Source organism: Haemorhous mexicanus, chromosome 14 (assembly GCF_027477595.1).
Source record: "Haemorhous mexicanus isolate bHaeMex1 chromosome 14, bHaeMex1.pri, whole genome shotgun sequence".
Lineage (NCBI taxonomy): Eukaryota > Metazoa > Chordata > Aves > Passeriformes > Fringillidae > Haemorhous > Haemorhous mexicanus.
In genome coordinates, this window is record NC_082354.1 from 1,287,022 (window position 1) to 1,302,758 (window position 15,737).

General features: G+C 48.9%; 2 protein-coding genes across 6 annotated transcripts in view; both read right to left on the reverse strand.

The window, feature by feature from the left end:
• Window positions 1-15,737, reverse strand: part of HDAC8 (histone deacetylase 8) — a 19,057-nt gene continuing 3,320 nt past the window's right edge. Inside the window, exons 1-11 of one of the 5 annotated variants that reach the window (XM_059859673.1) lie at window positions 15,455-15,609; window positions 14,988-15,040; window positions 13,480-13,610; window positions 11,750-11,891; window positions 9,424-9,536; window positions 8,698-8,775; window positions 8,214-8,322; window positions 6,476-6,648; window positions 4,749-4,843; window positions 2,503-2,608; window positions 1-535 (exon numbers count right to left, since the gene is read on the reverse strand). In XM_059859673.1, the coding sequence (XP_059715656.1) occupies window positions 513-535; window positions 2,503-2,608; window positions 4,749-4,843; window positions 6,476-6,648; window positions 8,214-8,322; window positions 8,698-8,775; window positions 9,424-9,536; window positions 11,750-11,891; window positions 13,480-13,610; window positions 14,988-15,040; window positions 15,455-15,538 (1,107 nt within the window). In that variant the 5' untranslated portion in view covers window positions 15,539-15,609 and the 3' untranslated portion in view covers window positions 1-512. Of the gene's footprint in view, window positions 2,609-4,748; window positions 4,844-6,475; window positions 6,649-8,213; window positions 8,323-8,697; window positions 8,776-9,423; window positions 9,537-11,749; window positions 11,892-13,479; window positions 13,611-14,987; window positions 15,041-15,183; window positions 15,324-15,454; window positions 15,633-15,737 lie in introns of those variants that run through there. The other 4 variants (XM_059859674.1, XM_059859672.1, XM_059859675.1 and 1 more) reach the window with 4 other exon arrangements.
• The window catches only part of PHKA1 (phosphorylase kinase regulatory subunit alpha 1), a 22,047-nt gene continuing 21,331 nt past the window's right edge, over window positions 15,022-15,737 (reverse strand). Inside the window, exon 34 of the transcript XR_009488313.1 lies at window positions 15,022-15,040. The gene's annotated coding sequence lies outside the window, so the exon portion shown is untranslated. The remainder of the gene's footprint in view (window positions 15,041-15,737) is intronic.

Sequence of the window (15,737 nt, forward strand, 5' to 3'; positions counted from 1 at the left end):
TTGGAAGAGTATTTCAAGTATTTTATTTTTTAAAAATTCCCAGTTAAAAACACAATGGCTGTGCCTTTCTGCGGGTAAGAGACACAACCAGGGTAGCCCTCAGGCTCTACTTCCCGAGTGGGCAGCTCTGAAGTTGTGGCCCTGCCAGGTAGGTAACAAAACACTGGGTTCCAGCTGGGGAGGGCTCACAGCTCTGAGCAGCTCCTCTCTTAAAATACATTTAAAAGCAGTTGTGAGAACGAACTGTGGTGTTAAAAAAGGAAGGGGAAAGAAGCAAGGGAGGCTCTGCCAGCACTGGAAGGCTGTGGCTGAAGGGCCCACACTCCTGCCTGGGGAGAGCCACAGTGCTTGTGGCATGCAGCAGCTTTTCTTCTTAAAAGAGAAAAAAAAAATTAACCAACCAACAGTACTTTCTTCGAAAGTTTCCCTCCAGCCACAAATTTCACCAGTTGTTCACATAAATATGCTGTCTTCCCCACAGGAAATGCTCTTGCCCGAGCCTTCCTTTTCTGCTAAACAACGTGCTTCAGATTCCCTGCAAATAAAAGGAAGCAAAAAAGGGTATTTCCACTGATATTTTAGCCTGATGGAGTGACCTGGCAAGGGGTGCCACTCTGATGGACTACACCATGATATGGGAATTCCAGCTTCAGCACAGATCTCAGTTCCTGCTGACCCCTCGCTCCCTTTGCAGAGGCTGCTGCCCTCATTCGAGCCAGGCTTTGGAAATTACCACAAGGGGACCCTGCCAATGCTTTCACTATGCTGAATGCTGCTTCAGGATTCATGGACCAGCATCCGAGACGAGCATGCTCACTCCCTGCTGCTTCGTCCTTCTTTCAGGCTGGATTCACAGACAGGAGCACACGGCCCTCCCTTCCAGCTCTGGAGTGATGCTGTTTCTCCTACCCTCTTGGACATGTCCCCAAGGAAGGGATGCCCTTCCCTAGGATTGGCCCATGCTTGGGAATGGACACCCAAAGGCACCCATGGCCATTGGACTTCCTACCCTACTTTTAACACCAGCACACTGCAACACACACAGACAGAAAAGGGCTGCCAAGCCCCATCATGCTGCTCCGAGCCCCTCTTGCAGAGAGGGACAAGACAGATGGGCAAGGGCATTGAATGAGTTTCAATGCTGGACCTGGCAGAGCTCACCCAGCTGCCTGTCCTGGGCTTCAAGTCCTGCCTGCTGGAGACCTGCCCCAGTTCCAGAAAGCTATTTCCCACAGCCTCCTCCTGGACCAACTGGAAGGACGCAGACTGGAGGGGTGGTCTGCAAAGGGGATAAGGAGCAAGGCTCACAGGAAGCTCACAGTGGGTGGTGATCAATGGTTTTTACATGGTCTTGCAGCCTGTCACAAGTGGGGTCCCCCAGGGACGGATACATATTGCTCACTATCGTAAATTACCTTGGTTGAAAACAACCACAGCACCAAACTGAGGTGAACAGGTCAGAAGGAAGAGTTATCTTAGAGAGCTGGACAGGCTGGAAGGGGGGCTAAAAATAACAGTTTTAAGTTTAACAAAGACAAAAACAAGGACCTGCACGTGAGATAGAAGGTAGCCAGTTCAGGCTGGGATTTGTGTGACTGGGAATCAGCTTTGGGAAAATGGATGTGGGGGTCCTGATAGGCAGCAAGCTGAATGGGATCCAGCAGTGTGCTGCTGCTGCAGCAGTGAAGCAAACTGTATCCTGTGCAGCATGTGTAGGAGCATTACTAAGAAAAATTGGATCATCTCATTCCAGGTCCGTCTGACAAATGATGAGTACTGTGTCCACTTATGATCCCCACAAATCACGAAAGACATGGGCAGAGCAGAGAGGGTCCAAAGGAGGACCACTAAGGTGATCAGATGCCAGAGAACCTGCCCAATGAGGAAAGACTCTCCCTGCAGAAGGCTTAGGAGGGACCTCATTACAGTAATCTAGTACTTGAAGCCTGCTCTATAGGCTTCAGAGGACAGAGGTTCTCTCTTCACAAGGAAGCACATGGAGAGGACAAGGGACAACAGGTGTGACTTGCACCAGGAGAGGTTTCACCTTAAGTACTTTTTTTTACAGTGAGAGCAATCAATCACAAGGAAACTCCCCAGGGGTGTGGTATCGGCCTCAATGTCAGAAGTTTTCAGGATGTGACTTGCTAGATAATCTTGTCCATGCTCCCTTTCCCACTAAAAGTTTGGACCAGATGATCTTTTGAAGTTCCTTAGAACCTGGGCTGTTCTATGATTCCAGAAAGGACAAGGCCCCATGCTTCCCTGCCAAGCCAGAGCAAAGGCAATAGCAACTTTTGCTACAGGGACCCATAACTTTGTACCACCAACCCTGAAAATCCCAAGGGATGTGGGAGGCAAATGACACTGTGCACTAATGAGCATCCAAGTGATTGTGGTTCATCTTTCCAGTCAGTGAGAAAGACTCCAGTGAGTTCTTCTGAAGCCCTCTCTAAAAAAACCTGTAAGCCTGAAGCAGGAGTGTTGGCTTGGACAACGCACCTTTGATAGAGTTCAGAATTTCTTTAATTCTCTGTGGCTCATTGCGGTCTGGTCTGCAGCTTGGTGTGATCTCCAGCACGTAATCAGGACCATACTCTGTGAAGAACTGCAGGGAAGAGGAGAGGAAAATCAACAGAGAGGTCTCTGAAGGCTGAGGCTAGAGAGAGGGCTTCCCACGGGTACCTGTTTGTAAAAAGGCAAAAAAACATTCCTCTACCTAAGGGCCACATGTAGCTTCACTACATCAAGGTGGTACTTCAGCAGTGTCTGTGTCCACCTGGAGTTTTCAACCGCTTCCCACTTCAAGGGATGGGAAGCAGAGCCCAGTGAAGCAACCAAAAAGCAGTCAAATGTCTATCCCAATGCTTTATTTGGGAAAGATGTTGACACTCATTTTACACATGGTTACCTGCAAATGGGATTTTTTTATTATTAAATTTCAAGTCCTGTAATCACATATCCTACTGTTCACTTCCCATCTTGCTGAACACTGCATTGACATGACTGTCAAACACCTGGGAAAGGAAAAATCAGTGTGCTGCAAGTATACTGTGTCTCTCCTGGCTGGGTGCTCAGATAGTGTGAAGGAAATCTGCAGCACATGGGGTTGACGTGCTAACGCGGAATCACAAGTTACTGTGAGCCATTGTGTCATGATTCTGGCCAAGACAGGGTCAGTTTTTAGAGTAGCTGGGAGGAGGCATGGCCTGGACACAGAGGTTATTCTATACCACCTCTCATCATTGCTGTGGGCAGGGGAAAGGGACTCTCTTCCAGAGAGAAGGGATTCCTTCCAGCTGAAATAACGTGGCAGAGGAAGCTATGCAGTTTTGTCTATTGTCAGGGGGCAGGGGTGTTTCTATGTGAATAGTTTTTTGTTTTCTTGTTCCCTCTGTCATTAGTATTGTTGCAGTTATTGTTTAGTAAATTGTTCATGCTCTTAGGAGGAGCACTAAATTGGAAAATACCATTCCTAAGACAACCTTAATTGGTGCCCAGTATGGGGCACAAAGGGTTGAGATAACAACAGATCTGCCCAGAGTGGGTTGGAAACAAATTTGATTCTAAGCATTTGTTCATATTAGGTACAGAACCACTGGTCACAATGCTGCTTGGTCTGTTCATGTGGGTAAGGTACATATGTGTGAGCATATATGTGTTCCTTGTGATGATATTTTTCAGAGCAGGGAGTGGGATCAGGATTGTTTTGTTGCTGTACTCTGTGATATCAGTTTATGAAATTATAACAGTGGCAATGAGGGTCATTTGGGATGGGTATTCGGTGTTCCTCTCCTACCCTTTCCTCAGGCACTACCTTTGTTAGTCCATTAATAATAGTACTCAGCCTGAGGGGGAAACAGGAGAGGATGATTTTCCCCAGCTTGTCACCCCCTCTTCCTCCTTCAGGCCTGTTACAACAGCTTTCAAGAATTTTTAATTCCCTTTGGATGTTACAGAAAGCATGTTCCTGTTGCTATGGTTGCTATGTCTCTATGTGTGTCTCCTCAGTACAGCTGATAACATGTTTAGAGTCAGGACAGAGATTTCTAGGAAGGTCATTCAGAGATCTGCCCCAAGAGTAGATAGTCACGAGTGGCATAGGAAGTGGGAGAAAATGGGCCAGCTTCTGGGGAAATTCTTGGCTCCAGTGGTTTGGAAGTTCAACTTCCAACTACAACTGTAGTACAACTACAGGACCCTAACAGAGTGACAGAATATTTGCAAGGTGAGTACAACTACAGGACCCTAACAGAGTGACAGAATATTTGCAAGGTGAGTTCTGTGTCAAGTCCAGAGAGGAGCAACTTATTGGAATGTGCTGGGCCCTGGCTACTCTTTACCAGACACTGCTGGTCACCAGACAGAACCTTAAGGGGGAGGAGGAGGAAAGCAGAGCAACAGGCACTGTGGTCACTCAAACTTCAGCTGAAAAAAAAAATTAAAGCCTTGAGAAGGCAAAAGGCACATCCTTTACATAAAGAGCTCTTTGAACAAACTAGAGAATCCTTTTGCCCGTCCTCTCTGTTACTATCTGAGACTGGAGTTTACGGGTACATGAAACCCCTCACAGAAAGCTGCAGACAGCCTCTGGTTTTGGGCACAAGCACCCACCATACTGCTAAGTTAGGGCAGCATTGCTACATAAGTGTCTTCACAAAACAGGACTGTGTGGCAAGCATGCTGTGTGGGTTAGGCAGAACAACTGCCTCTTATGCAAGGAGAAGGGAGGGTTTTTCAAGCATTACCTCATGATCAGGGATCTCAGAGGACAGTGTTCTCCCAAGGATGACCCCAGTCAAGTACGTCCAGCAGCGAGCAGTGTTGGCAAGGTTGTAACCTCCTGTTTCCAGCAAGAATTGGGATTTGAGGAAGAAGAGTGGGGAAAGGGAAAGGAGAAAAAGAGATTTAGGTGGAAGGAACAAATCATGAAACCACTGTGTGCAGGCTACATGAGTTCCGCTTATTTCATCCACTCAAGCCTTGCCCAAAATCTGCCTTCTGCACCTGCTGGCTACACAAGACCAAGTCTGAATGACAGTGTATGCAAGAGCAGACCACTCAAACTGTACCCCAGTTACATCCAGTGTGGCAGAGGCAAGTCCTCAAGCCACCATCTCAGACCCAAGACGAGCTCCCAGCCCCATGTGCTGAACTCTCTCCTGGCAAGAAGAAGAGCCATTCTCAAGTAGCAGGCTGCAGCAGAAATGGGGGCTTCCTGCTTTTTAATACCAGCCTTTGACCTATAAAGCAAAATACACATGCCCAGCCATATGCTGGTGAGCTCTTCAGCACCGTCATGTTTGAGAGGACAAATGTGAAACTCATAGCTACGACTTGCAACTGCTTTACATGGAAATGAGATTTCACAGTGAGCAGGAAATGGTTACCTACATGGTAAAGGAACATGAGCCCACAAGAAGATACCTTAGCTGAAAGCAATCCTGCAAGAGACTCAGGTAGGTTTTTTTGCAGAATAGATGACTAGAAGAGTAAAGGGAGAAAAGCACTTTGACAAGACAGACCATATTTTTCCAATATTCCCTTCTGTTTGCAGTGGGTTTTTTTCCCCTGCTTTTTTTTTTTACTCCTCCCCCAATTTCCACTTCAAATGCTTTCCCATGCTGCAGTGGTAGAACACTCCTTTGCTATTTTCACAAGTGACACATAGGTGATCCTCATTTTTTAACAGAAGTTTTGGGTTTTGTTTGAAAGGTGACATCTCCAGCACACTCACAGACAAGCCACAGCAGGACTGAACACTCATAACCTTTCCAAAACAAAGGGCATCAGGCACATCAAATTTTAGCCTTAATATGCTATACATGATTTCCTCCATCTAAAAAAGGACAACACCTAGAGCTGATCAGACTCCAGTCATGGAGCTCAGGGGCTTTCCCTGGCACACAGGGGCTTTTGTTGTTCTGAAATGCTCTGTTAACATAACACCTATCCTGTGCTCTCCCCATTGGACAAGCAGCTGGTTAGGCAACACAACAGAAATAAGTCCAGCTTAGCTTTCACTGGGTATCAGAGCCCTGCTATACATTGCAGGCAGCCAGGCCTCATCCCAAGGCCCTGCTTGAATCTTAATGAAACCATTCATCACCAAGTGCCCAAGGTAGCTTTGGGAACACAGCGCTCACTTTTAAAGAGAAGCACCATCTGATCAGCAGAGATGGGAATCAGAGATGTCACTGAGAAGTCAGGGTCAGTTTGTTGGCCTCTGCTCTTCTCCAGAGGAGCTATGCAGCTTTTAACTCAAGATCTGAGTCAGTATTGAGACTTGCACCTATCAGTATCAAGGATTTCAGGTGTGAGAAAAGAGTACTATGCCACAGTGCATCCTCCTGAAACTGCCCAGCAGTCACCCTGCTAAACCCTCGCCAGTCCTGAGCCCAAGGGCAGGCAGGCACTCGAGGCAGGGTCACAGGAGGACAAACATGTTTCTCGGAGAACAGCAGGATGCACTCACCTCCTCCGAGGATAAGAGTTGCTAGCTGCCACTGCAGGACATACTTGAGGCACTTCCCTACTCCCTCAGGTGTCATGTTGAAAGAGCACATGGGGTCTCCCGCAATGGTGTCCGCCCCCAGCTGCAGCACAACTGCATCAGGGTTGAAGGCAGCATACACCTCCTTCAACACTCTAGAGAGAAGAGGAGCAGCCCAGTTACTGCCAGCATGGCTCAGAGGAATGCTGGTGGCATGGCCCTGGTCACTCAGATCCACCAATGCCTCTCAGGGTTTCGGCATTCTCTGCTTCCACCCAACTCATACTAGTTACACTACCTCTGCTCCCAGGCTCTGCTCTGAGCCTTCTACCTCCAGAGCAATTTTAGCTCTCAGAGCACTTATCAAAAGGCTGACAAATGCAAAAGCACCACCGATTAACATGGCAGAGGGGGATCCAGTCCTCACCAGTATAGTGGTAGCATCAAACTCCACATTTACAGTCTGCCTTTTGGCTGCAGGATGATCCAGGGGCTTTTCTGCCCTGTGAAAGTCATAGTGGAAATCCGGGTCTGGCAAAACAACAATCCTGAACTCTCAGACACCTCTCACCAGGACAGGCCAGCAGAGAACAGAAGAAACAGAGGAAGACTGGCTAGGGTCTTACACTCCTCCCTCCTGTATGGCTCTTGAGGCAAAACTATGAGGAAAAGCTCTGTGCAGGATGTAGTCAGCCTGCAAAAACTAGCATTGGACAGAGCTTCATGCTTCAAGCCCACTGTGGTTTTGGGAAGTACAAGCAATTACCCTCAAACAACAGCTGGACGAGACAGCCACGGTCATGCCCATGGACTCCCTCCCAGCCAGGATAGAACTCAAAGAGATCTCTAAGTGTCTTTGCAGAAGCTTTAGTGATACACAGCTTGAAATCTATGGTAGGTTATGATGTCCTTCAGCTGTGAATGCAAGCAGCAGGCTCCTCCTGAGTGGGTTCCTGACCCTACAGCTGCCTTTTGAAAGCATGTCCTCCAGCACAGAGAGGGCTGCTCTGCCCCAGCAATGGCAAGCACCAATAAGCCAGCAGGAGGCATGTCACCCATATGACTGCCCAACTGGTCTACAAGTTTAGAGTGGTTTCAGCCCTCAAGTGTTAGAGGTGGATGTGCTAGCACGTCCTGCAGCCCTGCACTGAGACTCCTCTCCCGTGGAAAAGAACAAGCCCCGCAGCCCAGTTTTGACATGGGCAACAGCTTGTGAGGTCCACCATCAGCTGAGGGACACAGAAGACTGCTAGGAGGCAGCTCTGTCACTGTCAGATATTCAGCCTTCAGCCTTTCATTCTTCCAGCACAGACAGAAGGTGCTAGGAAAATGCTTTTAGCTAAGCTCCAAGCATATGTCCCACAGTCAGAATTCAGAGAACTTACTTGAGGAAAAAACATCTAGCCCTAAGTCCACAGCTAAAAAATACTTTTTGTTTTTCAGTCTCCTTAGATAGACACCTGTGGAGGTGTATCAGGAGATATGCTGACCTGCGGCAGAGACCCCTCCAGTCACCCACAATGTGTCTCTATATTTAGTTTGTCTAAGGATTCATACAAGACCTCTGAGAACTTACAGTCTATGTTCATTGTAATCAAAGGCTGCAACAGGGGAAGGGACAAGCCTTAAGAAAAGACTGTAATTAAAAATACTAAGCTGTGTAGTATCTTATTCTCCAAAATCCCATTCAAGTCAGCTGTTTCAGAGCAAGAGGGCTTACGATTCACAGATCTGGTAATATTTTTCATCCTGAATGCCGTCTTGAATGGGCACATTCACGCTGTAATAGCGACCTTTTCCCAGGCCAACATCTGTCACATCACCAGTGCCTGCACAACAGAAAAACCTCAATTAGAAGGGAAAGCAGATCAGCAGCAAGAGATGCATGGGGTGTCTCAAAGGCAAGATGAGAGCCAGGACATTCAGCATGCATATGAAGAAGTCTACTTGCCACCACCAAGAAAGGTGGGGTTGAGTGACCTGTTCTATCCTTCACCCAATTCTGCCATGCAGCATCAAAGGAACTCTGCCTAGAGCTCAGCTACAACCAGAAAGAGGGAAATGCCAAACATGTAGCTCCCCCTCTTTCCTTCTCCTGGGTCGTGAGAAGAGACAGCAAGACATGCTTTTATGTCTTGCCTTTATGGAGGCCTCACCAGTGACGTGTGAACCAAATGAGCACAAATCTCACAAGTTCAACTTGCCTGGGAAAAATCCTGGTGAAAATTTGTGCAGAGAAACAGTCATGACCTTCGAGGTGAAACTAAAGGCATCCTCAACTCCTATTAGGAAATTAAAATAAAAATTTCACGCATCATGTATATAAATGACAGAGTCTGAACACACTGAGTTGCTTGATAAACACAGGCAGCAAGCAGAGAAGGAGCACCATAAGCAAAGCGGAAATGCAGATGTGGTTCAATAAATACATTCTCAATCCACAGAGACTGGAGTTCAACTGCAGCAAAGATCACAACTACCATGAATCTGGCAACTCTCATGATAACCAGTACTGAATGGATCTGAATATCTCACATCACTATCCATGGTAGCAGCACTTGCCTGTGCTGCTAGGCCTGTGAAGATGGGAGAGGGATCCAAGCAGGGCTCACTTGGCCAGAGCTTGGCTCTGATCAGAACCAGTGCTACTGGGCTCTCTAGCTTTTTCTCAATGCTGCTGTGGTTCAACATGCCTTTTCCTTAAAGACACTATTAAGACAGAGGGCATGGAGAGAGAAAAAATAAATAATAGGGCAAGTCTGTAAAGCAGGACAAGGCATAAATGGATTGAGGGAACTCCACTGCACCGAAAGGAGCCGAAACCACAGTTGTTGCAGCAAGTAAACCCCTGCTTTGCAGACAGACCTTGCCTTCTCCCACTCCCCCGAGTCTGTGCACCTGTGCTGTTTGCAGCCTTTGCTGGGCCTTACCATCCCCATGATGCAAATCCAAATCAATATAAAGGATGCGGTCAAATTTCTGGCGCAGTCGCAGGATCCCTAAGACAGCGTCATTCAGGTAACAGAAACCAGAAGCTTCATCCCTGTGAAAACAATGTCTATGATATTGAATATTGTCAATGCAATCACCACTGATTTCAGCATTCTCACTTTGACTTTGCAAGTGTCCACCTCACAGGGGCACAGAGGAGTACGAAAACTCAGCCCAGCACTGACCAAGAGACGAGTCAGGAACAGTTCAAAGCATGGCTGGGAAGCCCAGAGAACAGGACTACTTGTGCCAACTGCTTCTCAACTCTGGGCTTTCTGGCAGCTGGGTAAGCATCAGTCAGCTCTGCTGCAGAGAGACACTGGTCTGAGGAGGGTACCTCTGACTACTGCACTGTTGAACAAATAAAATGTTAGCTTTCTGCACCTGAGACATTTTAAAGAAGTTCAGAGTCACCTGACTCAAACCCACTCTGAGGCAAGAGGACAGTCCCCTTGGCCATTCTCCTGTGAGTTCTGGACTGGCATAGATAGGCAGCCACTCCATTCTTGCTGTCTGGGTCACAACTCCTGGGAAGGTCCTGGCACTGAAAGGCAGGCCCAAGCCAGTCACAGGATTCTCCTGCTGTTTTAAAGTCTCAGGCTATGAAGGTTAAGCCTCTTGACAAAGTAAATCCTTCCCTTCTCTTCCCAGAAAACTGCAAATGGAATGTCTCACATGCAGTCCCTCACGATACAGCTCCTGGGCTCAGCCAGGAGAGAGTCCCAGCAGCTAAACAGAGGACAGGTGTACCATGGAAAGATTTATCGCTGACATTCATCGGGGACAGCTCACTAGCTGGCATCAAAGGAACAAGAAAGTTTCTTGACCCCTACTCCAGCCTCACTCCAAAGTCAAGTCCCCATCACCACTTAGCACCAGTCCACATGCATTCTTAAATCAGCCCTGGATAGCTATTTTAAAGTGCAGCTTTATACTTGGCAACAGGAGTACTCAAATCCCTTTTCTACAAATTATATCAGGATACAAGATGCATCTCTGGGAAATTCCTCTTGATTTCCAGTCACAGCACTCAGCTCATTCTCTCTGACATTTCCTGCTCAGCAACAGCTGGGAACAGTGAGGAGCAAGCCAGGAGTGGCAGAACCACACTCACTTTCACCCTCTGCAAGTGCCACGGAGCACAGCTGTTTTCCAGTGACTCTGTTCATTTATAGTAATGCTGAAAATGGAGGTGTTAACAGGCATCCTGAAAATCTGACTCAACTGTAATTATGTACTTCTCCCCTCCCTCACAGCTCACAAGGAAGCATGTCTTGGGCACTCTCTCCATGCTGTAATACATATCTCTGAAACTCAAGGTCAAGCAGAGCAGGACACCAGTTCAGTCAAAAGCAGAGCAGCGTTGGAGCTGCAGTTCAGGACCAGCACTTGGGATTCCCCTGTGGTGACCTAAACCCACCTAGCAAAGCTCTGAGTATCACTGCCAGAAAGGAGGGTGACACTGCCTTGAGAAATGGCACTTAGCATCTTACTCTCAACCCCAAAGGCATCATCTGAACCAAGAGCTTCCAAAGCCCCAGGTCATTCCTACCTTTAGGACCTTGCAAAGCAACTAAACCACCAGACAACAGGTGTTTTTTGACAAAAGGAATGTATTTTACTAGGACACAGGTCCTAGAATCAAGCACCTGCAGTTTGGAATCAGTCTGGCTGGACCTTCACACTGGGCTGGCATCTACCCTGAAGCATCAAACACCAACTTACTGGGGTGACTGGGAAGACTCCTTTGGGATTGGTGAGTATTAAAGGCCTATTTTTTAAACAGACTCTTTGCTTCCCAGAACAGTGCTAATAGCTCAGCAGCAGCAACACTGCTAAGACTTTTTTCATTACAGGCATTTTTTAAGCCATGCAATCCAGACAGAATATAACAGATTTCCCAAAAGCCATCAGTTCTGCACAGAGCAAGAGCTCTGCTCTGCTGAGTGCAAGTCTCCTCTCACAGCAAGCTGCAGCTGAAGCCATTTTCAGCCAAGTGCCCACCAGGAAACGGGCTGAGACGTTGTGTAAGTACACCTGCCCCAAACCTGCCCTGCAGCACGACAGTGACAGCACCAGCACTAGGCAGTGACCTGCCTCCTCTCAGGCCTCTGGCCCTGCCCTCTGTTACCTTCCTCTCTACCTTCTGCCTTCCCTCATACCTTGCTTTCTCTTCCAACTAGATCATTGCACCCTGAGGGTTCTCAGGCAAGCTGGGAGCAGACACCAGATGAGAAAACACAAGGGAAGAGATTGTTTTCTTACTTCTTTGCATGATGCCACCCTCCAGGCCAGTTAATTGCTACTTTGCACTTGCCATCCAGCAGGCACTGGGCTGCAGTGATGGTGGCTCCTCCCACAGCCGCTGCATACTCAAAGATCCCTTCCGTGGCTGGACAGTCATAACCTGCAGGTAAGAGTCCATGTAAGAGTTTGCACCTCAGACACAACAGGCCTTTTCCTCCAGGGGAAGCACATTCCTTTTGTTTGAGTCTTCAAGACTGACCAGGGCTGGAGCAGCCTGCTCCTGAAGAACTGACCCCATGGAGGACCCATAGTGGAGAAGTTCTTGAAAAACTGCTACCCGTAGGAAAGACTAGCACTGGAAAAGTTCATGGAAGAGAGTGTCCTGCAGGAGGGACCCCACACACACACGGAGCAAGAGTGAAGAGGAAGGAGCAGCACAGAGGCATGAACTGACCACAGCCCCCATTCCTTGTCCCCTTACACTGCTTGAGGGGGAAAGTAGAAGAGCTGTGAGTGAAGCTGAGTCTGGGAAGAAAGGTGGATGAGAGGGATGGTGATTTCAGTTTTACTTTGAATTCTCACTATCCTACTCCATTATTAATTGGCAATAAATTGAATTAATTTCCCCATGTAGAGTCTCTTTTGCTGGTGACAGTAACTGGAGACTCCCTGTTATTATCTCTACCTGATCTTTTCCACTGGATTTTCTCCACCACCCTACTGAGGGGGAGAGAGACTGTATCTTGGTGAGTACCCAGCAAAAAAATCCCACCCACACCACAAAAATCAACCCACCATGAAAAGCAACAATCCAAATGTTTTCTTGCACTCAGTTAATTTTAAAATGTGTCCTGAATCAAGTTCTGAGTTGTGTGCCTGGATTGCTGAGACTACTGGCTCCTCACACCAATCTCACAAAAAAACTACTTTCAAGTCTCTATCTACCTGACCAAAAAAGCCCTGGCATGGCCACTGACATATCTCTTCCCTAAAATGGACATCCACAAACTAGCCAAGACTAGATAAACTGTAGGTCTGTGTCTATAATACGAACTTCACTTAGTCCTCTAGCAGCCTCCCTGCAGCTGTTGCCCACAAAGAATGATACCAGGGTTGCCTGTCTTCCTGTAAACACAGCAGCTTCAGGAATGTAAAGTCTAAGGCACACTCATGAGAGCGGCACAGAATCTGCACCTCTGCCTCAGTTCTGGGTCACTCTTCCCATTCCTGATATCAAGACTGTGCCCATAGCCATCTCACCTGCTTTACCCGCTGCATTTCTCAAGCTATCTTAGGTCCAGGAGGGCAAGAGCCCTCTGCTCCATATGTAAGTCACCAGATTGCTCTGCAGCTGATCTGGTCACTACAGCTCCAGGTCACTGGTCACACATGCCCTCTCCACAGCAGGCTTGCAGCAGCCAGTCCCAGCTCCAGCCCAAGGGCAGTGTCAGGGTCTTCCATCCCATTCCAGAGCCTCAGAACAGCAGCAAAGGGCACCAGCCCCAGTAAGCAAGAGACAGGCCAAGCTACACAGAGCAGCAAAGTGAGGCTAGCTCTACCCTCAGGCACCAAGAAAAGTGCCAACCCCAGTGTCAGATGACTACTGGGGCTCAGCAACACCCCGTTAAAGAATGTTTCCTTTCAAAACTAAGCGCAGCATCCCCCTGAGCTCACCCCTCTAACTACAGCTCAGGCAAAAGCATCCTGGCCCTGGCACTCAATCTCCTGCTGAAGATGTGCATCCTTACCCAGTCCATACTCCACAGACTCCGGGTGGTCATCATCCCCCTCTTCACTGACCTTCTGCAGGTGCTGCAGGTAAGCATCTGTGTGGAAACTCGCCATTTCCTCCATGGAGGCCACTTTTGGCTTGACTATCCTACATAGAGAGGAAGAAGGGAGCACATCAGGGCAAGAGGATCCAGTTTTCAGCTGGAATGTCCAGCTTTAGCCTTTACATTAAGAGCCTTTTTTGGCTGTTACTGTTGTAAAAGCAAACAAAACTCCCTCCTCCTCTTGCACTGGACTGTCACTCAAGTCAGAAAGCCACCCAGCTGAGCTGGAGCAGGCCATGCCCCTGGTTTGGCACTACCTGTGGCGCCCACCCCAGTGGAGAACACCTGCAGGTGCTGCCTGCATTAACCTTCCCACTTTGCTTCAAGTTTTTTTCCCTGTTCTGCATGTTGTCTCTGTTTGTGCATTCCCCAGTATATCCAACATTCAGGTTACATGCAGAGGAACTAATGGAGGGAAATGCCCAGGCTCAGCACAGCACTGTGGCAGGACCTCAGCCTAGATCAGGAGCTGTGCAATGCCTCTCACATGGTGTGACCTGCACCAAAGTAGAGACTGTCACTGTTACAAGCAACTTGCACAGCACCTTCCTGAGTCTGGGTGCTTTGCAGTATGTCTAGACAAATCCTGCCACACACTGAACCCTCCCCAAAACTTGGACAGTGAGAGCATGCACAGGCAGTGCAGCACAGCTCTATTGCTAAAGGAAGAACACAGGAAGCTCCCAGCTCCAGGCTGGCCCTGATGCTTCCCACCCCATGCGAGGGCAGTCCTCCAGGTCTGCTCCATAACAATACTTGCAGTCATTTCCCAAGCACACTCTGCCAGAAAAAAAATCTTTTAAAAAAAGAAGTCTCAAAAAAACCTTCTGGCTGTGCTGGAGTACATTTTTTCTAAGATTTTATGAGAAGCTCCACAAGAGGGACTGAGCTACGCCTTTCTTATTTTTCCCTTCACATGCCCCAGCGTCAAGAGCTGAATGAGGCAGGAGGTACCTCACTTCTCTGCCCCAGATCTCATCCGGTCTTCTCTCCTGAACAGCATGCAGACCTCACAAAAAGTCTCCCAGATATAGTACAATTCACCAAAGCAGTATAGTCCTTCTCTGCATCAGCACTGACTGATCAGTGGGTCTGGAGCAGCACCAAGGCTGTCACCCTACTCAGAGTCTCAAGCATGGGGGGGGGGGGGGGGGGGGGTGATACACACTCTGTAGAGAAGGCACAAGGCTAGAAGTGCTCCACCAGACCAGGAGGGTAACCATGAATTACACCTGCCACAATTACTGTAATCGTGTCCATGTAGCAAAACAAATATTTTCCTTTAATCCTTTAAATGCGCAGTGTGGGGGCTCCTATAATCACACGGTCAGCAGGGACAGTGTGAAACCTGAAGTTACTCAGCACCTTCCAAACCTTAGTGGAGACTAAAACATTCCTTCACAGAAAATGGGAGCACTTACTTCATCTGGTCAAGCAAGCAATACGCTTCAATCAGTGAATGCACCATGCTGGCCTAAAGAAAAGAATAAGACTGTGAGAGAAGGAGACACCAAGCCAGCAACCAGGGGCCCAAGGACTCGCAGACGAGGCGTGGCTCAGACTCCTCCCAGCAGCGACTTTTCCTGCCCGGGTCCCTTCTCCGGCCCGGGCCCATACCGTGTGAAAGGGCCTTCCGGTGTCCCGGGCAGAAGCACAGCCGCGCACGGCTTCCCGGGAAAGGGAATTGTCACTTCAGTGTCCGAGCCCGCGGTGCCAAGGGCGATGTGAACGCACAGACGAGCCATCCCCGCTCTAACCCCTCACTCCTCTCGCCGGGTGTTTCCCCCGCTTCCTCCTTTCCTACCGCCGTGCCGGGCGCCAGCTGCCTCCACGCCCGGGCCTCACCGCTGTGCTCCCCGCGCCCCCTCGCCCCCGCTGCGGCGCTGACCCGCTTGGGCACTTTGCAGAGGGAGTCGCAGAGGGTCACGTACTCCGGGCTGTATACGTAGACCGGCGGCGGCACCGCCGCCATCGGAGCCGGCTCAGCCGTGACCAGCACCCGCAACGCCGCTAGTCAGGGCACGCCAGGACCGGCAGTTCCGGCCCCGCGGCGTGCCGGGAGCCGTAGGCCCGCCCCGCCATTATCCTTCCCCCTGCCGCGTAGGAGCAGGCAGCCAACTAGTGTTAGAGGCATTTTTACTGGGGCCTCCACGCAGGTCGGGTGGTGTTTA